Below are 23,940 nucleotides of genomic sequence, written 5' to 3'. Positions count from 1 at the left end.
TGGACTCTGGGGGTAGTCAAGTTATTGGAGCACAGTCAGGGCCTGATTCCTCTACAAATTGCCTTTAGTAAGGCTGCTATGTTATTTTGCTGTGATTGCAAAGTCACATTCAGTTGTGCTGAATTGTACAGAAGTGCAAATGCACAAAAACAATGCAGCATACAAGGCCTTTGTGAGTCCACAAAAATTGCATCGCAGTAGTGTGAAAGGAGCACCACAATGCGCATTAAAAAAAAGTCATTGAGTTCCGAAAAGTGCAATCGCTTTATTAATGGTGTCTAATGCAAACTGGAGTATTTCCAACCTATATATACTTGATTGTATTACCCATAATAGGGGGTATTCAGTAATAAAGGGGTACACATTGTAATAATGTAGAGGAGCACTGGCCTAGTCCACAGCCATGATGTTATTTGCTGGTTATGAATCCACTTTTTTTAATTTAAAACAATTAAATAGGCTTTAAAGGACAACTGTAATGGGAGCGATGCGGAGGCTACCATATTCATTTTCTTTTAGGCAATACCTGTTGCATGGCTATCCTGCTGATCCTCTTCCTCTAATACATTTAACCATAGGCCATCAGCAAGCATGCAGCAGATCAGGTGTTACTGACATCTGACAAGATTAGCTGCATGCTCGTGTCTGGTGTGATTCAGACACGTCTGCAGCCAAATAGACCCACAGGGCTGCCAGGCAACTGGTATTTTAAAAGGAAATAAATATGGCAGCCTCCATATAACTCTCACTATAGTTGTCCTTTAATGCCAAGAACAAGAAAACCTTGTTTATGAGTACTTTGACTTCTATTTCAGCTAGTACACTCATTAAGGTAGATACTCTCATTACACTTCTGACCACTTAAAGTGGACCTGAATTCTTGCACAGGACAGAAGGAAAACTGAGAACTGCTCTCTGTATGTATTTAGAGAGTTTAGCCTGTCTAATTCCACCTCATCTATGACCAATCACAAGTTGTATTTTGGTCCCTCAACTGTTAGCTTCCTGCCACGGCAGAGAACCAATAGGTAAACACAGTGTGTTAACAATATGTCTGCTTCCATGTAAGCAGGAAGTAGAGAAACTGCAGATTTGCTTTAGTACATATTTTGTGTGTGATTTTGTTAGAAGGAAACCGTTACCTTGCTTCTTAAGGTGGCCACTAACGGTCCAATTTCTAGCGAAAAATCGTTAGAGCGATCAGAAATTCTGATCGGACGAAAAATCGTTCACTACACCATCAACTAACCAATCATTGCTTCCTATCTATTACGACCACCAAGAAAATCCACATTTTCATTCGACGAAAATTTATTCAGGCGACATTTTTTTCACTCGTTCATAATCGATTGTGTCCACCAATGGAGATTTACAACCAATCCAATCAGAATTTTTGATCGCTCAAACGATTTTTCGCTAGAAATTGGACCGTTAGTGGCCAGCTTTAGTGAAAGATTTGTGGACCTGATTTTTCTTAGCAGAGTTTCCTATACTTTGTTTTGGTGACTTGTGCTGGAGTTCTGCAAGTACATACCGTAGTAACTAATGCTTCCAGAACTCAGGATTTCATCATTACAGATCCTAAGGCGAAAGGGAGTGAGGAGACTTCTGAGCCAGCACACCAACACCCAGCCTGGCAACTGGCATCGTAACCCTCCAGTAGAACCTCCTCTAATCATTCCTGTACAGATTGTCCCAGTGATCTTTGTTTGGTGTTTGTATGGTTTGAACTTTTCAGTAATCCCTTGTGAGCCATTCATGTAGTTGTGTTGGTGAATGAATGATGTGCATAGCCCTAACAAATGACATATTTATCGGATTAGCTAGGCTGAGCAGAAAATACAATAGTCTAAACATGGGCTGAGAAGTCACCTGAAAAAGCACCACAAAATAAAATATGTACACTTTTTGAAGTTACAATCTAGGCAAGTACGGTATGTAAATACAATATGCATTAACCATTTCAGCCTGCGGGTATTTTTCACCTTCTGGACGAGAGGAATTTTTCACCTGTCAGCGCTTCTCCCTTTCATTCCCCAATTACTTTATCAGTACTTATCACAGCAAAATGATCTCTACCTTGTTTTTCCGCCACCTTAGTCTTAGTCTTTCTTTAGGTGGTACATTGTGCTAAGAATTATTTTATTCTAAATGCATTATAATGGGAATAATAAGAAAAAAATCATTTTTCAGTTTTCAGCCATCCTAGTTTTAAAATAATGCATGCTACCATAATTAAAATCCACACATTTTATTTAGCCATTTGTGCCGGTTATTGCAACATTAAAATTATACCCCTAATGTAATGTATAGTGACAATATTTTATTTGGAAATAAAGGTGCATTCTTTCAGTTTTACATCCATCACTATTAGCCCATTATTTATTAATTATATGCCCTCTTGACATAGATGATAATTTTTTATTCCCCAAAGTCAGTAGGTGTGTTTTACTATTTGGGCACAAGATGTCCCTGCTGAGCAAAAATCCAATTAGCCTCCAATCCCATTGCCGGTACGGAGATTATGAAGGGGAACATTGTTCCCAATCATGAAATTAACGATCGGGGCATCGGGCGGTGGAAATCACGGCGGGAGATAGCGTGGCGGCTCCATTTACAGAATAAACAAAAACAGTGTTTATTCTCGGACATGCTCGGATTGTCACAGGAGACTTTTGTCCCCTGCAGCCAATCCCCTCTGCTAGTGGCAACAGCGCGATTGCGGGATTTGATCCGCAGGATCGCCCACAGACCACCCAAACTGCAGGGACGTGACTAGCGCGTCCCTGCGGCTCTAGCCGCTGCGGACGTGAAGCTCACGCCCGCGCGACATAAATGGTTAATATCACTGAAACAAGATACTAAAGTATAAGCCCAACGACTTCATCTGAAGATAGAACTTCATTAGAAGATAACGAACATACTCTCTCCAGTGCCTAATACTAACAATAGTGTACTGCCTCTGCTATTAGTACACTGTTATTCCAAACTCAATCTTCCCAAGCCCCCACAGGTCACGGCTCTGTTGCTCACCAAGCAGACACCGTATTATCCGGAACGATAAATGGGGAGTGGAAGGGACTTTCCTAGGGACCCACTGAGAGGAGGGGAGAGACCTGTCGCTTCCTCCCAGTCAGAAATTACGGCAGAGCAGTGTGGGTCCACAAGGGGCACTGGATTGTGAGGATAAAACGTTTGAAAGCATTAAAACCAACACTCTAGTATCTCATGGTTTCTCTTTAAAGTACTCCTGAACAGAGGATTGAACTTCATCCCAATCAGTAGCTGATACCCCCTTTCCCTTAAATATTTTCTTTTTATCAAACGGATCATCAGGGGGACCACTATTGCGAAAAAATTTAAAATATATGTAGACATACAAATAAGTACATTTTTCCAGAGTAAAATGAGCCATAAATTACTTTTCTCCTATGTTGCTGTCACTTAGAGTAGGTATAATAAATCTGACAGAACTAGTGGGTTTTGGAGTAGCCCATCTCCTCTTGTAAGTAATTTATGCCTTATTTTAATCTGGAAGAAATGTACTTCTTATTTGTATGTCTTTACATGTATTTTAAATTATACTTTTTTTCGCGATAGTGGTTCTTTAATGTCCATGTTTGCCTGCGGCCTCTTTCACACGGTGATCAGAAAAACGGAAGGTTCTCAACCAGGCAGCTCGTGGTGACCTAAAACCACCAGAAAAGTAAATTGTGGGTAACTACAGATGTTCACTTAAAGCTGAATTAACACAAGTACCTTCTGTTTTAAGAAGGCAAAGCACACTAAGCATTGCTTTTTAGTAGGAGAGCTTTTTGGTCTCTTTTAGTCCCCTATATTTGTGGTTTTGGGTCACCCCGAGCTGCTTGGTTGCACTGTTGTACTGGTCCAAGCCCTATTTCCATAGAGCCATATCAATCCCTGCCATGTACTGAGGAGGACCAAAAGTCCGAACCGGGCTGTCTGCACCTGGGGTTGATGTGGCTCTGTAAAATTTAAAACTATAGGCTTGCTATACACTAGCGGTTCTGGATGTAAGCCTGGCTTCAGGGGCATAAAGAGCTAATTTGCATATTCAGTAGCAGTGCATTGTGGGCATCTACAGGTGTTCACTTAAGCTGAACTATCGCAATTACCTTCTGTTTTAAGAAGGCAAATCGTCCTAAGCACTGTTAGGCCAATGAGATAATACATAAGTACCAAAAAAACTTACCTCATAGAAAAGCACATCCCTAGAATTAACCGCAGTCAATATACTGCAATGCACCTAAAGGAACCTTCCTGAATGTGGGACCTGGTTTGGTAACTGTATCTAAAAACTATATAGGATGTATATTGTACAATCTGTTGCTTTAAATAAATTGCTGTCTTGTTCAGAAGACTAAATGTAAGGAAAGCTTATAATACCATATCTCAAAAAGCAGAAAAACTATCTCTTTATATTGCCTGTGAAATACTTGATAGGTGTGGTAATACATAGCTCCACATCCCTCCTATTAATAACATAACAAATATGCATTTTTTGGTAAAAATTATGTCTCACATAAACACATATGCTATGTATTTATCCTGAAATTATGAGGCATGGGGTCCCCTGTTCAGATCCCAGCCAGGACACTATCTGCAAGGAGTATGTATGCTCTCCACGTGTCTGTCTGGGTTTCTTCCAGGCCCTCTGGTTTCCTCCCACAACCCCAAAAACATAGAGAGGTTAATTGGCTTCCCTCTAAATTGGACCTAGACCTAGTAGGGATTAAATTGTGAGCCCCTCTGAGGCAACTACAGTATACAGTGGTGTGAAAAACGATTTGCCCCCTTCCTGATTTCTTATTCTTTTGCATGTTTGTCACACCTAAATGTTTTTGCTCATCAAAAACCGTTAACGATTAGTCAAAGATAACATAATTGAACACAAAATGCAGTTTTGAATGATGGTTTTTATTATTGAGTGAGAAAAAAAAAAACCTCCAAATCTACATGGCCCTGTGTGAAAAAGTGATTGCCCCCTTTGTTAAAAAATAACTTAACTGTGGTTTATCACACCTGAGTTCAATTTCTGTAGTCTCCCCCAGGCCTGATTACTGCCACACCTGTTTCAATCAAGAAATCACTTAAATAGGAGCTATCTGACACAGAAGTAGACCAAAAGCACCTCAAAAGCTAGACATCATGCCAAGATCCAAATTCAGGAACAAATGAGAACAAAAGTACTGTAACTGAGATCTATCAGTCTGGTAAAGGTTATAAAGCCATTTCTAAAGCTTTGAGACTCCAGCGAACCACAGTGAAAGCCATTATCCACAAATGGCAAAAACATGGAACAGTGATGAACCTTCCCAGAAGTGGCCGGCCAACCAAAATTACCCCAAGAGCGCAGAGAACTCATTCGAGAGGCCACAAAAGACCCCAGGACAACATCTAAAGAACTGCAGGCCACACTTGCCTCAGTTAAGGTCAGTGTTCACGACTCCACCATAAGAAAGAGACTGGGCAAAAATGGCCTGCATGGCAGATATCCAAGGCGCAAACCACTTTTAAGCAAAAAGAACATTAACCACTTCCATACCATGACATTTTGTGCTGATCTGTGCTGCGTGGGCTCTCCAGCCCACAGCACAGATCAGATAGCAGCCAGGCCGATCAGACTTCCCCTCCCCCCCCCCCTTTTTTCCCCACTAGGGGGATGTCCTGCTGGGGGGGTCTGATAGCCGCCGGCTGCTTGCGCTTGCGGGGGGGCTCTTCAAAGCCCCCCTCCGCAGCGCTTCCTGGCCTCCTTCCCCTTCCCTCCCTCTCCCTCCCCTTGTGAGCGGCGCAGGACGGATTTCCGTCCTGCGCCTGATGGGATAGGCTTTAGCCTATCAGATGCCGGCGATCCCCGGCCAATCAGAGGCCGGGGATCACCGATCTCCTCTACGGCGCTGCTGCGCAGCAGCGCCGTATACATGTAAACACCGGGGGAAGGTCTTCCCCGTGTGTTTACATTTACCCTGCGAGCCGCCGATCGGCTCGCAGGGTGTTTACGGAGACGCCCTCCGTGAACTGACATCCATGGTATACACTTCAGGATTCAGGGGCGTATATATACGCACCGAGAATCCGGAAGTGGTTAAGGCTCGTCTCAATTTTGCTAAAAAACATCTCAAAGACTTTGGGGAAAATACCTTATGGACCGACGAGACAAAAGATGAACTTTTTGGAAGGTGCGTGTCCCATTACATCTGGCGTAGAAGTAACACAGCATTTTAGCAAAAGAATATCATACCAACAGTAAAATATGGTGGTGGTAGTGTGATGGTCTGGGGTTGTTTTGCTGCTTCAGGACCTGGAAGGCTTGCTGTGATAGATGGAACCATGAATTCTACTGTCTACCAAAAAATCCTGAAGGAGAATGTCCGGCCATCTGTTCGTCAACTCAAGCTGAAGCGATCTTGGGTGCTGTGGCAGGACAATGACCCAAAACACACCAGCAAATCCACCTCTGAATGGCTGAAGAAAAACAAAATTAAGACTTTGGAGTGGCCTAGTCAAAGTCCTGACCTGAATCCTATTGAGATGCTGTGGCATGACCTTAAAAAGGCGGTTCATGCTAGAAAACCCTCAAATAAAGCTGAATTACAACAATTCTGCGAAGATGAGTGGGCCAAAATTCCTCCAGTGTGCTGTAAAAGACTTGTTGCAAGTTATCGCAAACGCTTGATTGCAGTTATTAGGTTCAGGGGGCAATTTCTTTTTCACACAGCTCCATGTAGGTTTTGAGTTTTTTTTTCTCACTAAATAATAAAAACCATCATTTAAAACTGCATTTTGCGTTCAATTATGTTATCTTTGACTAATCGTTAACGGTTTTTGATGAGCAGAAACATTTAAGTGTGACAAACATGCAAAAGAATAAGAAATCAGGAAGGGGGCAAATAGTTTTTCACACCACTGTATCTGCTCTGTAAAGCGCTGCGGAATATGTCAGCACTATATAAATACTGAATAATAGTGGTGGGAGTATGTAAATGCAGGTATAGGAAGGGCAGTAAGTAACCAGCCCTGGCCTTCATATTGCTATATTGCCAGATCAATGATATTAGGAACTGACAGCACATATTTTTGAGTAGAGACTGGGATATACTTTAAGGATCACCATGGAGCTCAAGGTCTGTGTATTCATCTTTACCTCTCTGCTCAGGCATGCAAATGAGAACTTTAGATGGATGACACAATTTTGAGACTTTACTGTTTTACTGGAAGTCTCCAAGGAAAGAGAGGCTGAGTATTGGAGGAACCATACTACCATAATTACCACACTGGTCTGATGTTGTTTGTTTTCTCTTTTTTATAAATACAGAAGAGTTGGGATAAGCATTATAGAAGCTGGTTTGTGGTTGATAACTTATACATATTGTTCTCACTGTATACAATTTAAAGAGTATGTTCTGATTGCAATTATACCGCAAATGGATTTTAAAATGTTGCCTGTTTCACCTTATTTGTGCACTTTTTGGATAGTTTTGAGATTGTCACCATAGGGATTTTTTTTTTGTTTTGTAACTCACCAATATACAATATATTTTAGTACTGGATAACCATGACTCTTGCACAGGACTCAGGGAAAACTGAGAGTAATGCACCCTATGTTTTTAGAGAGAAGAGCCCGTCTAATTCTCCCTTATATGTAAATAGTCACAAGTGTAATACAAGCTCTCAGCTGTCAGCACAGAAATTCGGCAGTCCTGGGCAGACCCAGGTAATATGTAAACACAAGATGTTAACACTTTGTCTGCTTCCAAGAATGCAGGAAGTAGACACACTAGATTTATTGCAGGCGTTCTGTAAGCTGTAGCAAAGCAATGTTTTTCTTGACAGGTCCTTTTGCTGTTGCTTGTCTTTTAGAGCAGAGAGGAAGTTCCGAGTTCAGGTCTGCTTTAAGGGAGTCAGAAGTATTTTACTGGTTTTTAAATCTTTTCCAACCACTGTGTGTTCAAGGCAAAAAAACACCTAAGTATGTCTTGTGTGTCACTCCACTCCCACCCATTGCTGCTGAGACCTCTTGGCTCAGATTCACCCAGCTTTTGCAGAGGAAGCCACTGAGTATCCTAATAATGCTTTTCCCGTCCTATCCTAGCCTCTGCGGAGATGCTGCCATCCTCGGGCCCAGCACACTCGGCCAGCATCCCAGCTTGGAAGCCAGACATGGAATGGACAAGAAAGCCTGGCAGATAGTGATCCAGAAATGTGGGACCTCGTACGAAAGGAGAAGGACCGGCAGTGTCGTGGGCTAGAGATGATTGCGTCTGAGGTAAATGAGTTGAACTTCTCTCATTTCTTATAGGCTGGGAGCACTGTTGGTTTTCTGTGTGCTTGCTGCAAACCAAGAGACTTTTTGTATTTGGAAAAAAGTGCATGTTTTATCACAGCAGCTTATGTGATTGATCACAGAAACACACCTAGTGCTTTACTGCTCTTCTTCTTTTGCAGTTCTTTATGCTTGAAAAAATATTTAAAGAGTAACTAACAAAAAAGAGCCCCTAGGGCTACTTACCTTGGGAAGGTGAAGCCTCTGGATGCTAATGATGCTTCCCCCAACCTCCTAAGCCTTGGCAATCTAACGCTGGCAGCTCCAGAATAGGAAACATGTAAATATTTACTTTCTTTGCAGGTGCAGTAGTGGCTTTCCGATAGGCCCCGGTGGAAATAGCCCGTTCGGATCTGCTCTACGAAACTCACGCCTGTGCAGTAGAGCAGACCCGATAGGTCCATCAGAGCTCAGTGGAAAGCTCTACTGCACCTGCGCAGGAGGTAAATATTTACATGTGTCCTGTTCTGGGGCTGCCAGTGCTAGATCGCCGAGGCTTAGGAGGTTTTAGGGAAGCATCATTAAGAGCCAGAAGGTTCACCCTCCTGAGGTAAGTAACCCCCAGGTGGATACAACTTCCTGGCAGATCCTATCTGTCCAATCGACTCCCAATCGTTAACAGTGCCAACTTTTAGATTACTGCACAAAATTGGTCTAGTTCGGGAGCACGTCAGAAATCTTTACGACCTGTCGATCTGTTGGGAAGTTGTATTGTGTGTACCAGTCATAAGACCTGTTTTCGGCTTTATCCGCATTCACTAAGATTTTCACATGTGCGGTAATGGCAAAACCGAAAAACATGGCTTCAATTCACTAAGATCTGTTTGGTGAAAAGTAGAAGTCTAACCAGCTATGGAGTAGGTCAGGCAGCAAGCTGTGTTCTGCTATGGTGATCTCCCACTTCTGTCCAGAGTTGTGATGATTCTTCAGGTACAAGTGGTCTGCCTAAAGCAGGAGAAAGGATCATTGGCGAGCCCTTCCCCACACTCGCCCTCCTATACAACACTGGACTGCATACTACAGTGTTGAGGATGGCCAGTGACCCCTAACCCAGGTCGCTGCTTCTTTAGCCCACTCCCCTTGGGCCGGAGGTTTTGGTCCATTGCCACCAGGACCACTAGACATAGGAACTTAAGCTTGTATTGTGCGAAAACCAACTTCGGGTATGACCCAGTCATACTTGGCAAAATAAATGATTCTGATTCTAAGTCTTCCTTTGCAAGTTGGTGCTTCTTTTTCGTAAGAGTAAAAGGTGTCCCAGGTGTCCTTTTTTAGATCTGCATGACTCCTTTAGTCCCTTTTATTCTTTGTATCAGTCTTTTCCTGTGCACTGCTAAAGGGTTACAGGGAAACCTCTGAATGTGCCTCGCTTCTGCATCTTGTGTTTTGTTTTCTGATGTCCCACCCAGCAAAACACCAGTACCAATAGGGTTAGTTGTTAGACAGGATGGTTCTTCCTATTGGCTGGTTCCTTTGCCTTTCTATTTTACTGAATAGCTGATTATTAGTTACTGACAGCTCCAGGCTGGAGGTAAAATACCAAACATCTCACTTATTTTACGGCATGCTCTAATAGTTTTCTGCATTACTAAGGGCTCTATTCATAAAACCTTACCGCAAGTTTTCCGCTCAAAACTGCGGATTTTCCCGTCCATTTAGCAAAGTGGGGATTCATAAAAGCTGTTCCCGCATGAAAATCTACAATCCCCCAGCAGAGCGAGAAATTTCCGCCTTCTCCAGTGTTTTTCTAGACTTATCTAGAAAAAAGTAACAAAATGGCCATTCATAAAGATTAGAGGAAGCGGTATGTGGACGGGAAATACCGCTTCCTCTGATTTTGCGGATTACATACAAGTGAATGGGACAGACCTCCCAGAGAGAGCAGTGCACGGAGGGACTCTGCCGGCTGAAGTGTTTCCGCATGCCTTCCGACAGCTTACCGCCAGCTTTCAGCGGGAGATCTCCGCACTTGCATTGCAGCTTTCAAGATTTCTTTGAATGACCACCCAGAAGTGTAAAATACCGCTGCGGTATTTTCCCTCCAGGAGTTTTCTCGCAACAACTTTTTTATGAATAGAGCCCCAAATGTGATAATGCTTAGTGAACATTTGGAGATCTTGGGTAATTTCCTGGAAGTTAATAAACACAGTAAGAAATAGAGGTTTGGATAGTCTAGCAATTAATAGAGCCTAACACAGAAGGACAAGGGAATGAATTACCAATTGTATTTCGGTTTCAAGTTTTTTTTTTTGTTTTTTTTTCCCCTGTCTCAGTCATGTAATTGGACATTTGGAATGTCTTCCATTCCTCTGGATTCAATCTATCAACCCTGTAGTGCACTCATCTGACTTATCGATACATGCCTTCTGTATTTTGTTTTGAATGAGAAACTTAACCTCCCTGGCGGTAAGCCTGACACAGTGTCAGGCTAGCCGCCGCAGGGGATCGCATGGCCACGGGAGGATTTTTAAAAAAATAAAAATGGTTTTATTTGGTTAAGCTAGCACTTCGCTAGTTAACCATGTCCCCCAAGTCCCTCCGATCACCACCGGTATATGTACCCCCCAGGGATCCCGCAATGGCGCAGCCTCCTAATTAGCATCCAGCTTCGCTATGGGGAGGATCGGAACTGCACATGACGTTGATTACGTCATGTCCGATCATCGCCATAGCGACGAGTGAAGCTAATTGGGAAGCTGCGGCTCTCGCGGTATCGCGGATGGGTGAGTGTTGCCGACGGCGATCGGGGGGGGGGGGCTCAGAGAGGTGGCGGGGGACTTGGGGACCACAGTTAGCTAGCCTAGTGCTAGCTAACATTAACAAAACTTTTAATTAAAAAAATCCCTCCCGCCGATGCAGCCACCGCATCTGCGTACTGCCAGCGAGGTTAAAGGGAACCTGAAGTGAGAGGCATATGGAGGCTGCCATATTTATTTCTTTTAAAACAATACCAATTGTCTAACAGTCCTGGTTTGGCTGCAGTAGTAACTGAAGCACACACCTGAAACAAGCATGCAGGTAATCTAGTCTAGAATTTTGTCAGAAACCTCTGGTCTACATGCTTGTTCAGGGTCTCTGGCTAATAGTTTTAGGGGCAGAGGCTCAACAGGACAGCCAGACAATCTGCAAATATGTCAGCCTCCATATCCCTCTCACTTCAGGGTGCCTTAAACTGTATTTTTTTTGTTTTGTTTACAACAATGTTTTCTCTTGATTGGTTTAGTGATGCTGCTTTATTTTTACCTTGCTAGAATTTTTGTAGTCGTGCGGCTCTGGAAGCCCTAGGTTCCTGCCTCAATAACAAGTATTCTGAGGGCTATCCTGGAAAGAGGTGAGAGGATTTATTGGCTTAGTAGTACTTTGTATTGTGTACAATGGGGAAATGCACATTTATTTTTATAGATGTTTATAAGGGTAGAAAAGATGGGAATAATGTTCAATTTGAAATTTTGCCACACATGTTTAAATGTATTTCTTAGATCTGGACTGATTTGTTATGGATAGTGGGAAATTGAAAAAACAATTGAAGCAAAGTGGAGCGGTTATCTAAAGCAATCCTAATCATTGGCCTCGATTCATAAAGCATTCCCGCATGCGGGAATGCTGAAAGCAGATGACTTTACCGACAACTTAGCAAAATGTGTATTCATAAAGGCTTTTTCCGCATGAAAAGCCGACATTCGTGAGCAGAGCGAGAAATCACCGCCTTGTGCGGTGATTATGTTAATAAAAGTATCAAAATGGCCATTCATAAAAATTACCGCAAGCGGGATGCGGCCGGGGATTACCGCTACCTCGGGATGTAGCGATAACCATGCGAAACACGTACAAGTGAATGGGACAGACCTCCCAAGCAGCAGCACTGAGAGGAGTGCACGGAGGGACTCCGGCAGCTTCCTACGTTTCCGCATGCCTTCCACATGCCTTCCGCCAGCCTAGAGCGGGAGATCTCTGCTCTGTTATCGCAACTGACAAAATTTTATGAATGACCACCCAGAAGTGTGAAATACCGTGCGCGGAGTTTTCCTGCACGGATTTCATTGCCCGCACACACTTTCATGAATCGAGGCCAATGCGTCATTTAAAAGATGAAAACATTGACCAGGAATTCACTCCACTCAGCAAAGCGGTATTTTCCATTTTCAGGCTTTTTTTTTTTTTCTCTTTGCCTCAGTGGAAGGTATAGGAAAAAACGCAAAACGCTCACAAAATCGCTTTGTGCAGCGATTGTGTTCGCGGTTTTAACCTCTTGAGGACTGCAGGGCTAAACCCCCTTAGTGACCAGACCATTTTTAGTAAAAAAGGCCACTGCAGCTTTAGGGCCAAGCTGCAGGGCCGCACACCATAGCACACAAGTGATTTCCCCCCCACCAACAGAGCTCTCTGTTGGTACAGTCTGATCGCTCCCCCCATGTTTGTTTGTTTTTTTTTTTTAAATATTTTTGTTTGTGTTTAAAAAAAAAAACCAAAAAAAAAAAACCCTGTTCCTTTAAAATCCTTCCTTCCCTCCCCCCAGCCAGCCAATCACGGGCGATCAGCTCTCATAGGCTTCACCCTATGAGAGCCGATCGCTCTCTTGTACCCCAGGGGGGCAGCCATGTCACACAGATGTCCCTAGTGCAGCGCTGCTGCTGATCACAGCGCTGCACCATATAAATAGACAGCGTGATCGCCGTCTAACAGTCTCCCGAGCAGCAATAGCCGCTCGGAGACTGAAGGCAGGGCGGAGCTCTGCCCCCAAGCATGAGATGCGCGCGCAGCTTGCGCGCGATCTCCTGCAAATGTAAGCCCCAGGACTTTACGCTAATCGGCGTTAGGTGGTCCTGGGGCTGCCGCTGCAACCACGCCCATCGGCGTGACGCGGTCGGCAACAGGTTAAGAATAAATACTTTGTGTTCATTATTTTCCGGGATCAAAGAGTTCCCCTCCTGACTTGCGTCAGGGAGTGAATTACAAAACCGCTCTGCAAAAGCACAAAGTGCTTTTAACAAAAGCGCTTTGGAGCTCCAGTAGGTGCTAAAAAAAGCACACAAACGCTTGCGCTTTCGATTTTAGATGTGAACGAGGCCTTATTCCTACCAGTATTTCTTTGCATCTTTTTTGGACATCCCCAGCGCATTATTTTATTCTATTTCATACCGGTAACTAATTGGACTTAAGTTTAATTTAGTTAACATAGCGTTGACAACACTTGCAATAGGTGACTCCCACTCCAACCTCCTTCCAGGGAACCTCTCACCTGCCTGTTGGTGCTTAACCCTCTGTGGTTCACCACGCCATGCAATATAAAACAATCAAAATAATTAAAACGAGGGAAGCGCTCTTGCTTGGCAATAGGTCTTATACTGTACACAAATAGTAAGCCCCGGCTAGGGCGGTACTCCAGATGGGTGTGGTTAAAGGGGATGAGATTGTATCAATTGCATTTCTTTCATGTCCTTTGTTGTACACCTGAGGAAGAGCAAGTAGCTGTAAAATGTTTGTGTAAAATATAATAAGACATATTGCCAAGCAACATAGCTTTGCCAGACCAAGCAGCCATTTATGGAGTACGATTTATAGTTGCTCTTGTCTCAGATCCAGCTCAGAGTGTAATGTCTCTACATCATGCATGTACGCAAGGGCCAGTTTCATCAAATGCAAATTAATCTTTAAGTGTGTATTTGGAAAGGTAACCCATACACACATGCATACTATCTAAGCTCCATTCAGATGGTGTTAGTAAGATTCTAACCTGCAATGCAAAACATAAAAGGCAATAGTGCATACCACTTTTTTTTACCATTCTAAGTGTTTAGTACATGAATATCAGGGGAATACACATTGTAGTTAAAAGCTCACATGACATGAAGTACAAGTCAGCCGCGCCCCCTCAGCAGAGACAAGCAACGCTGAGAGACGCAAGATGTGACTTGTCATATACTTGTGCTGACACTTTATTTTTTTTTATTTTTTTTTTAAGCGTAAGTTTTGTGTCTTACTCTTCAAAAAAAAGTGTCAGCACAAGTATATGACAAGTCACATGTTGCGTCCTTCAGCGCTGCTTGTCTCTGCTTAGGAGGCACGGCTGACTTGTACTTCATTCTTGTCATGTGTGTGGTTGTGTGTGGGTCACGCCCATGTGGGTCACGCCCACATGACGTACAGCAGAGCGATAGGAGCGAGGACGGCCGCGGACATTACAGAATACCTGCGCAGCCGCACTAGCAGCTAAGATAACTGAGCACACGCTGGATCTTTTAAAGCGGCAAATCTAATCGCTGTCTGATAAGGCGACCTGGGGGAGGGTCAGGGCCAGCAATGCAGAGTGGATGAGCTTATCAGAGCGCCAGACAGTTGAAAGGAAGGCGCTGATAGTCTGTCCAAAGGACTACAATGAGGTACTTAAAGAGAAACTCCAACCAAGAATGTAACTTTATCCCAATCAGTAGCTGATACCCCCTTTTACATGGGAAATCTATTGCTTTTCACAAACAGACCATCAGGGGGCGCTGTATGACTGATATTGTGGTGGAACCTCTCCTACATGAAGCTCTGAGGACCGCTGTACTTTTGACAGTTTGCCACAATGTAACAAGGTTCACAGACAGGAAATGGCTGTTTACAGCTGCCTCCAACGGCCAAAACAGCTAGCAGCAGCTACATAACCTGCCCACAGTAAAAATGTCACCATGTAATAAATGTCAGAATGTAAATCGGGGAGAGGAAAGATTTTACAATGAGCAAACACTGACTAAATCATTTATACATAATTATTGTAAAAATGAAGCACTTTTTTTAACCACTTGCCGACCAGGGGAATTTTCACTGATCGGTGCTGCGTGGGCTCTACAGCCCGCAGCACCGATCAGCAGTGCCGCAGGGCGATCAGACTACCCCTCTTTTTTTCCCCACTAGGGGGATGTCCTGCTGGGGGGGTCTGATCGCCGCGGCCATTAGTGGGTAGCGGGGGGGCTCCTCAAAGCCCCCCTCCGCAGCGTTTTGTGCGCTCCCTCCCCTTACCTCCCTCTCCCTTCCTGGGCTGCGCAGGACGGATATCCGTCCTGCGCATTGTGGGATAGGCTTCAGCCTATCATATGCCGGCGATCCCCGGCCAATCAGAGGCCGGGGATCGCCGATCTGACTTACGGCGCTGCTGCGCAGCAGCGCCGTATCATGTAAACAGCGGGGATTTCTTCCCCGCCTGTTTACATTTTGCCGGCGAGCCGCTATCGGCGGCTCTCCGGCTGTTCACGGAGACACCCTCCGTGAACTGACATGGAAAGGCCGCTCGATCGAGCGGCCGTTTCCATGGTAACCCGCAGACGACCAGTTTACGCCAATCGGCGTTAGCTGGTCGTCAAGAGGTTAATTACACTATTTTCACTGGAGTTCCTCTTTAACTTTTTTTTCATTGCTTGCATCGTAAGTCCTTTAACCACTTGACGACCAGGGGATTTTCCCCTTATCTGTGCTGCGTGAGCTCTTCAGCACACAGCACAGATCCTGTTTGCAGCATGGCGATCAGACCTCCCCCCCCCTTTTTTTCCCACTAGGGGAATGTCCTTCTGGGGGGGCCAATCAGAGGCCGGGGATCGCCGATCTCCTTTACGGCAGCGCCGTATTGATGTAAACAGCGGGGATTTCTTACCTGCATGTTTACAATTAGCCTGCGAGCCGCGATTGGAGGCTCGCAGGCTGTTCACGGAGACGCCCTCAGTGAACTGACATGGAACGGCCGCACGAACTAGCGGCCGTTTCCATGGAAACACCACTTCGACCTGCCTATCGGAGTTAGGCGGTCGTTAAGTGGTTAAACTGAATGTAAAAATGTGTTACTTAGTTCTATGTTCTGTTAAGCTTTAGTAAAACACATACACTTAATCCTCTCATAAGTTAATTTTCACTTTAAGGTTGCTTTAAATATTTTTGCTTTAAATATTTTTGCAATATGCAAATATGTTGTGCAATATGCAAAACCTTGTCCATAGCTGATTAAAGCAGATTTATTGTTCTATGTTTAAAAAAAAAAAAAAAAAAAAAAATGGGTGGCTGAACTAGGCTTTGACTGTAGTTATCCATTTCTCTCAATTGTTCCATGTTTTCCCCACTAAAATTTGTCACTCCCTGGGGCGACCTGATTTGGTGTGATGCAATCACAATCTACTTAAAGGGAACCTAAACTGAGAAGGATATGGATTTTTCCTTTTAAAATAATACCAGTTGCCTGAATCGCCTGCTGATCCTGTGTGTCTCATACTTTTAGCCACAGCCCTGAACAAGCATGCAGATCAGGTGCTCTGACTGAAGTCAGACTGGATTAGCTGCATGCTTGTTTCAGGGTGTGAGTCAGCCACTATTGCAGTCACAGAGATCAGCTGGACTGCCAGTCAACTGGTATTGTTTAACGGGAAACATCCATATCACTCTGTTAAGGTTCCCTTTAATGAGGACTACAGATGAGCATTGCATGTGTTTGTGAGCAGACAGGACACGATCACAGCAGCAGTTTCTGTCAATTCTTTCATTGTGCACATCCACAAAATACAGTGAAGAGCGACATAGAGAGGCTTACTAACCGAATTCAGTCTGTCAAGCTGTCGGCGACATTTGGTTTGCTTATATTGTGTTGATAATGTTGTATATTTGCCCTTATTTGACCAGTTCTAAGTCCCATGATTTGGAATACAATGTCTATAAAACAAAGAAATATGTACCTGGAGGGATATGGAGGCTGCCATTGCTCACCCATTTAAAGTGTTACTTTTCTGCCTTTTTCCAGTCCGTAGTTTCACAATCGCCTTATCCACTCACTTATTCTGGGTCAAGATGTCAGTGTTAAGCCCAAGACAAACATCCAATTTTGATTAGTCGATGATTGGCAAATATTACCACTTCAATGTTGTACGAGAGCCAACAGATTTTGAATACTATAAACGAATGGTGTAGGTAAGCTCTTATACGACATGGAAGTGGTTAAATTGGCTAGTGATTGGCAATCAAAATTGGATGTGTATGTACCCTAAGTGTACTCTCTTTCCTGGTAAACACTTTCAATTATGATTGGCCAACCACTGACAAAGTTTATCCAACTCTATGGACTCGATTCATAAAGCATTACCACATGAGGTAATGCAGAAAACAGCTGACATTACCAAGCTCTTAGGAAAATGTCAATTCATAAAGGGTGTTACCACATGGAAAGCTTAAATATCGAGCAGTGAGGTAAATGACCGACTTGGTATATACCTCAATACATGTCAGTAAATGGCAATTTATAAAGACTACAACAAGAGGAAGAACCTAGAAAAATTACCGGCAGCTCTTGTATGTTGGAAACCGTGCGGAGACTGTCCGGAGCCATGACTCATAGTAGCAGAGAGGGGTTACCTATGGCTGACAGGAGCAGAGAGCCAATACAAACAACCTCTGTCTCCTGCAAGTATCTTTGATTGGAAGTAGATAGGATGCCGTGCCTTTTCGGGAAGGTCAAGCTTTTCTCCCCACAGGCAGCCAAGGAGAAAGAACGGAACAAGAGGTTTCCTCTGTAGCCTTTCATATGTTTAACCCTTTAGGTTCCTGTTTGAAGATGCAGAGAAGTTAGTGGGGAAATCGCCTAAGCATGGCATGTTTAATGTTCTTGCAGTTCATGTAAACTGTGGCAATAAAATAAAATGTTAAGGAAGACTAATGGACAGATTCAGAGCGAGCAGAGGCAGTATAACTAACAAACATGTACATTTTAAAGGGATGTCGAGGATGCCTCTTACTATTTTAGGGCCATCACTGCATGGAACAGCATGGAACAAACAGACAACTCCACACTGCTCTGCTGTTACCAAACAGGTTTTTCTCAGTTGAAGCCCATTTCTTCACTAAATTACCGAACTTCTAACGCACCTGTGAACATTTTTATGAATTAACAAACACAAGTCTAAAATACCAAATGCGATTATTTTAACGACATGATTTTTTTTTTTTTTTTATCGCACAGCCCTTTATGAAACGAGGCCATTGTAGTATGAGGGATTACCTGCACAATCTGCTAATAGTATTCAATATCTGTTGACCCTCATACTAGTTGAGATGGTAAAATTGGTCAGTGATTGGGCAATCATAAATAAGTGTGTACCAGACTTTACTCTGGACTCTTTTATGCATGTCTTCTCCACTACTGTTGATTAGTAATGGTTAATGGGATTCAGACAATCCTGAGTTGATGCAGGATTATACAAATTTTGCTTGCAAAATGTATGCAGCTTGCAAAGGGACCATCTAAATTCAGCCAAGGTGGAAATCAGTCTGGTTTCATATTGCATCAACTTTTAATTATTTGCATTTCATTGACCATACTGTTATTAGCATTGTCTGTTCATGAGAATGCAGTGAAATGGTGTGCCTAAAAAAAAAAGCTCTGGAAGGATGCTGTTATGCACATTGTGCCATAAATAACACATTTAAAGGGAACCTGAGGTGAGGGTGATATGGAGGCTGCCATATTTATTTCCTTGTAAACCATGCCAGTTTCCTGGCAGCCCTGTTGACCTACTGGCATAAGTAGTGTCTGAGACAAAACCCTGGAACAAGCATATGGCTAATCTAATAAAACCTGAGTGAGGCGAGTCAGAGTACCTGAGCTGCATGCTTGTTCAGTGTTTATGGCTAAAAGTATGAGACAATGGGTCAGGACTGCCAGGCAACTGGTTTGTTTAAAAACATATAAATATGGCAGCCTCCATATCCCTTACCTCTGGTCCCCTTTATGATGGATGGTCAGCTGTACATTTGGGAGCCTAGTTTCTATCAGGTCCGCTTGTATATTACGCTTTCTGTTGTTGTTTTTTTTTACAATGAAATAGTATGATGTTGGGAGGCCATTCTAGGAGGATGGCCAATAGGAGTAAACCGATATATAACTACTGTCTTTATTAAGAAAAAGTTATACTACATAGGATGTCTTATCATTCTGCACAAAGCAAGCAGTAGCATTCTAGTAGACATTCCTCCATTTGCTTTCTTGCCCCACTCTAGGTATTATGGAGGTGCTGAGGTGGTGGATCAGATAGAGTTGCTCTGCCAGCAGAGAGCTTTGGATGCCTTTAACCTGGACTCAGCAAAGTGGGGAGTGAATGTGCAGCCGTACTCCGGTTCTCCAGCCAACTTTGCAGCTTACACAGCCGTATTGCAGCCACACGATCGTCTCATGGGACTGGATCTTCCTGATGGAGGACAGTAAGTATACACCACTTATCTTTCTTATCGTTCCTCTGGCAAGATAACAGCATATTTTGATGGCTTAAAGTATGGAAAATTGTTGTCTGTGTAAAGATTATGATAGTGGTCTACTTTGTTTGTCTGCCTTGGATGCAGATAGACCTTAATTCTTATGAATTCCATACAGCTAGTTTTCAGGCCCAGATTTGAAGCTGAATACTGGCACTGCAAGAAAAGTGCTTTCCACTATACCACCATTAACCTCTCATTTAGAAAATCTTCCTCTGTGAATTGCTAGATTAGAACGAGACAACAGCCAGTGAATAATCCTGACGGATCACTGGATACATGGGTTTTCTGGATCTTTGGACCCTCTATACAGGGCTGTGGAGTTGGAGCAATTTTGGGTACCTGGAGTCAGTCGGTGGTTTCAGTAAACTGAGGAGTTGGATGATTTTTGTACCGACTCTACAGCCCTGCCTCTATACAGTCAGTAGCAGAGAATGATAATTGAATAGGAACTGTGAGTTTGTATTAAGTTTTATATGGCACAGCATATTCTGAAAAATGTATCTGAGATCTAACAACCTCTGCTGGTTATCCAGGTTTTCACATTGGTTCATCAGTGGGCCTGTTTGGCTTGATCTCCTGCGTTGGTGTGCTCTTCATGCAAGACCGTGATGTGCATACATTATGTATCACTTTTCACTTATGCAGTGGTCACACTTAAAGCAAACCTGAAGATGAAATTTTAAAAAATGTCACCTACTTGGGGCTTCTGACAGCCCCCTGCAGCCGTCCTGTGCCCACGCCACTTCCAAATGATCCTCTGTTCCCCTGCTACGGCTCACTTGTCCACGCCGTCTTGTAAGTCGACCTCCACTGGACGTGCACATCCTAGTACGTGCTCCCGTGGCCGGGGGCATCCTGTGCAGTCGCAGTACATGAAAAATCTCTACCGCGCCTGTGCAGTATGCTCCCAGTGAAGAGAGCGTGAATGAGGATGCACGGCCAGTGCCGCTCAGGTGCAGTGAATGGTGTGTGGTGTTGTTTTTTTTTTTTTTTTGTTTTTTTTTTTATTGAGCTGGGGTGGGGGAACAGAGTATCACCTGGTAACACTGCGGACACAGAGCGGCTGCAGGGGGCTGGTGGGATCAAACCCCCATTCCCCCCAACCCCTCCCCCCCCACCACCACATTTTTTTTTTCCTTTTTGTACTTCATCTTCAGGTCCGCTTTAAACCTGCAGAAAAATTGAAGCATTTTTCCATGGATGAAGCAGCTGACTGGGCAATAGGGAATTGCATGCTTTGTGCGTAAAAAAACAGTGCTGCCATTTATTTTCTTGCAGCGGGTGAACACACATTGTTCCTACTGCAGTGCAATTGTGCATTGGGAAGCATGTTTGTGTTCACATTGTGGAAGATGCATATACTTATTGACATGTGTGACCTCTGCCTTTAATTTCCAGTGAAGAAGTAATCGGCAGTAAGTGTTTAAAGTTAACCTGAAGGGAAAAAGTGCCCCAAGGGGGTACTTACCTCGGGAAGGGAAAGCCACTGGATCCTAAAGCAGCTCCCCCTGTCCTCCTCAGCAAAGGCTATCCAGCACTGGGCCCCCTGAAAGTCCGCTTGTCAGTGCATGTCAATGCAGCTTGCAGGCACACTGCGGCTTTCTGCTCGGGCCGAGACCCGATTGGGTTTGCTCTACTGCAAAGGTGTGCAGTAAAGCGGACCCGATCGGGCTTGGCTGTTACCTCCAGACCCTGAGTGGAAAGCCGCTAATGTGCCTGCACAGGCAGACCAAAGTTAATGTTTTTCTTTTTCCTGCGCTGGATTGGGCAGGCTGAGGAGAATAGGGGAAGCCTCATTAGGATCCAAAGGCTTCCCCCTCCCAAGGTAAGTATCTGTCTTTGTTTTGTTGTTTTAGTTACAGGTGAATGTTAATAACAATTGCAGTCTCCGTCAAGGAAAACCAAAGACTGACAAGAATGGTGTCCCCCCCCCCCCCCCCCCCTCTTTTATTTTAGCTTGACACACGGCTACACGTCTGATGTGAAACGTATCTCAGCTACTTCAATTTATTTTGAATCTATGCCTTACAAACTTAATGTAAGTATTACTCAAGTGAAAATTTGCATCTGGTTTGATTTAAGCCAAAAATTGGTACAAGACTATCCTCCACCCTCGCATATATCAGTTGGTCCAGAGGAGGGTGAAAAACCCTTTGAAGGCTTAAAGAGACTCTGAAGCTAACAAAAATTGCTACTTTTACCTGCTAGTTTGCTTCAGTAGTCCCATTAGATGTAAACCGCCTCATCCCCACTGCAAAACGAGGGCTTTAGATCCCCCCCAAATCCCTGGGCAAACATCCACAACCATCTTGGTCATGGATGGTGACGTCAGTCGCCGTGTGGATCTCCGCCTCTCCCCCGCCCCTCTCTGTGAAGGAAGAGTGAGAGGCAGCGATCCGCAGCGATAGACCTCAGTAGAGGCAGAGCTGCAGCTGAAAGCTCTGCCTCTTTCAGGAAGCGCCGGCCGGATTGCACCACAGGGTTTGGGGGGGGGGGGGGAGGTCTAAAGCCCTCGTTTTGCAGCAGGGATTCGGCGGTTTACATCTGAGATTACTGAAGCGAACTAGCAGGTAAAAGTAGCAATTTTTGTTCGCTTCAGTCTCTCTTTAAAGTGGACCCAAATTAAAAATACAAGATTTCAGAAATAAAATCTATTTTCTTAATTCTAATAATAAATGGCAGCCTTTTTTCAGCTGCATGATGACAAATATAAAATATTTTACATTTATTGAAGGAACCCCTCCCTTCCTTTCATATTGCCAGGACAGAATCCAGCAAACTGGTGAAGTAGATGGTGTCCAGCAAAGGAGGAATTGCTAATGGCTGCCACCTGAATAACCCTAGTTATGAAAAGAGAAGGGTGAAAAGCATGCACTGAAATGCTCATAGGCTTGAAGGAGTGTTTATTTATCTTTGTGTCAGAGTGGTGCAACTAAATATTTTGAATTAAAAAAAAAAAGTTGGTTTGGGTCCGCTTTAAGGAGGTGGGGAGTCCAAACACCCTAGGGAGAAAAATGATACAGAGACGACCGCAGCCCAAATAGTGTAGTACGTTAAAAGCTCAAATGTGGTATTAAAGAGTAAACAAAACTACTTACAAAGGTGGATTGCAGGAGGGGCAACCAACCACTTGAGGCAGGTGGAGACAATAAACCCGATTCCATTCGTGATATTCCAACATCACTGGATGCAGTCGCTCTCTTGATCAAAAACACCAACTGAATATCGCAATGGCATCCACCATGCGTAAACAGAGAGGACCCCTCCAATCTTACAGGAAAGGGCGGTATGAAGCACACAACAGCATCAAAGCTTTAAACTGAGATCTATAATTTGCCATAGCTACTTCCTGTGGTAATACATTCCACATTTTAACCACTTCCGGATTCTCGGTGCGTATATATACACGCCCCTGAATCCTGAAGTTTATTCCATGGAAACGGCCGCTCGTATGAGCGGCCGTTCCATGTCAGTTCACGGAGGGTGTCTCCGTGAACACCCTGCGAGCCGATCGGCGGCTCGCAGGGTAAATGTAAACACACGGGGAAGATCTTCCCCGGTGTTTACATGTATACGGCGCTGCTGCGCAGCAGCGCCGTAGAGGAGATCGGCGATCCCCGGCCTCTGATTGGCCGGGGATCGCCGGCATCTGATAGGCTAAAGCCTATCCCATCAGGCGCAGGACGGAAATCCGTCCTGCGCCGCTCACAGGGGGAGGGAGAGGGAGGAAAGGGGAAGGAGGCCAGAAAGCGCTGCGGAGGGGGGCTTTGAAGAGCCCCCCCCTGCAAGCGCAAGCAGCCGGCGGCGATCAGACCCCCCCAGCAGGACATCCCCCTAGTGGGGAAAAAAGGGGGGAAGTCTGATCGGCCTGGCTGCTAGCTGATCGGTGCTGCGGGCTGGAGAGCCCACGCAGCACCGATCAGCACAAAATGTCTTGGTATAGAAGTGGTTAAAGTACTCTTACTGTAAAGATCCCATTCCTAAATAGATGGCAAAAACTTTTTCCTCCATGCAAAGATCATGCCCTCTAGTACTTTGCACATTCCTAGGGACAAAAAATTAATTTGCCACACTGTAATATTGCCCTCTGATGTATTTATACATGTTTATCAGGTCTTTCCTAAGGTATATTTTCTTCAGACAAAATAAGCCCATTTTACCCTATTATCCATTTTAAATATGATCTGTAGTGTTCATCATGACTATTTGCATTCTATCCAAAAAAAAATGAAGCCAAATAAAGACAATAGCTGTTTATCATTTAGCTGCTTAATTGACCAACAGCAAGTAGCTCATTATAATTTCTAGCTAGATCTGGAAAATCCCCTGCA

General features: G+C 44.1%; 1 protein-coding gene across 2 annotated transcripts in view; it reads left to right on the top strand.

The window, feature by feature from the left end:
* The window catches only part of SHMT2 (serine hydroxymethyltransferase 2), a 96,010-nt gene that overhangs the window by 29,683 nt on the left and 42,387 nt on the right, over positions 1-23,940 (top strand). For both annotated transcript variants that reach the window (XM_068265157.1, XM_068265156.1), the window contains exons 2-5: positions 8,114-8,287; positions 11,596-11,675; positions 19,355-19,555; positions 21,566-21,647. In XM_068265157.1, coding sequence (XP_068121258.1) covers positions 8,114-8,287; positions 11,596-11,675; positions 19,355-19,555; positions 21,566-21,647 — 537 coding nt within the window. The remainder of the gene's footprint in view (positions 1-8,113; positions 8,288-11,595; positions 11,676-19,354; positions 19,556-21,565; positions 21,648-23,940) is intronic.

This window comes from Hyperolius riggenbachi, chromosome 2, assembly GCF_040937935.1.
Source record: "Hyperolius riggenbachi isolate aHypRig1 chromosome 2, aHypRig1.pri, whole genome shotgun sequence".
Taxonomy (NCBI): Eukaryota; Metazoa; Chordata; class Amphibia; order Anura; family Hyperoliidae; genus Hyperolius; species Hyperolius riggenbachi.
Note: the sequence above shows the minus strand (reverse complement) of the source record. Positions and strands in the feature narration are given on the sequence as shown.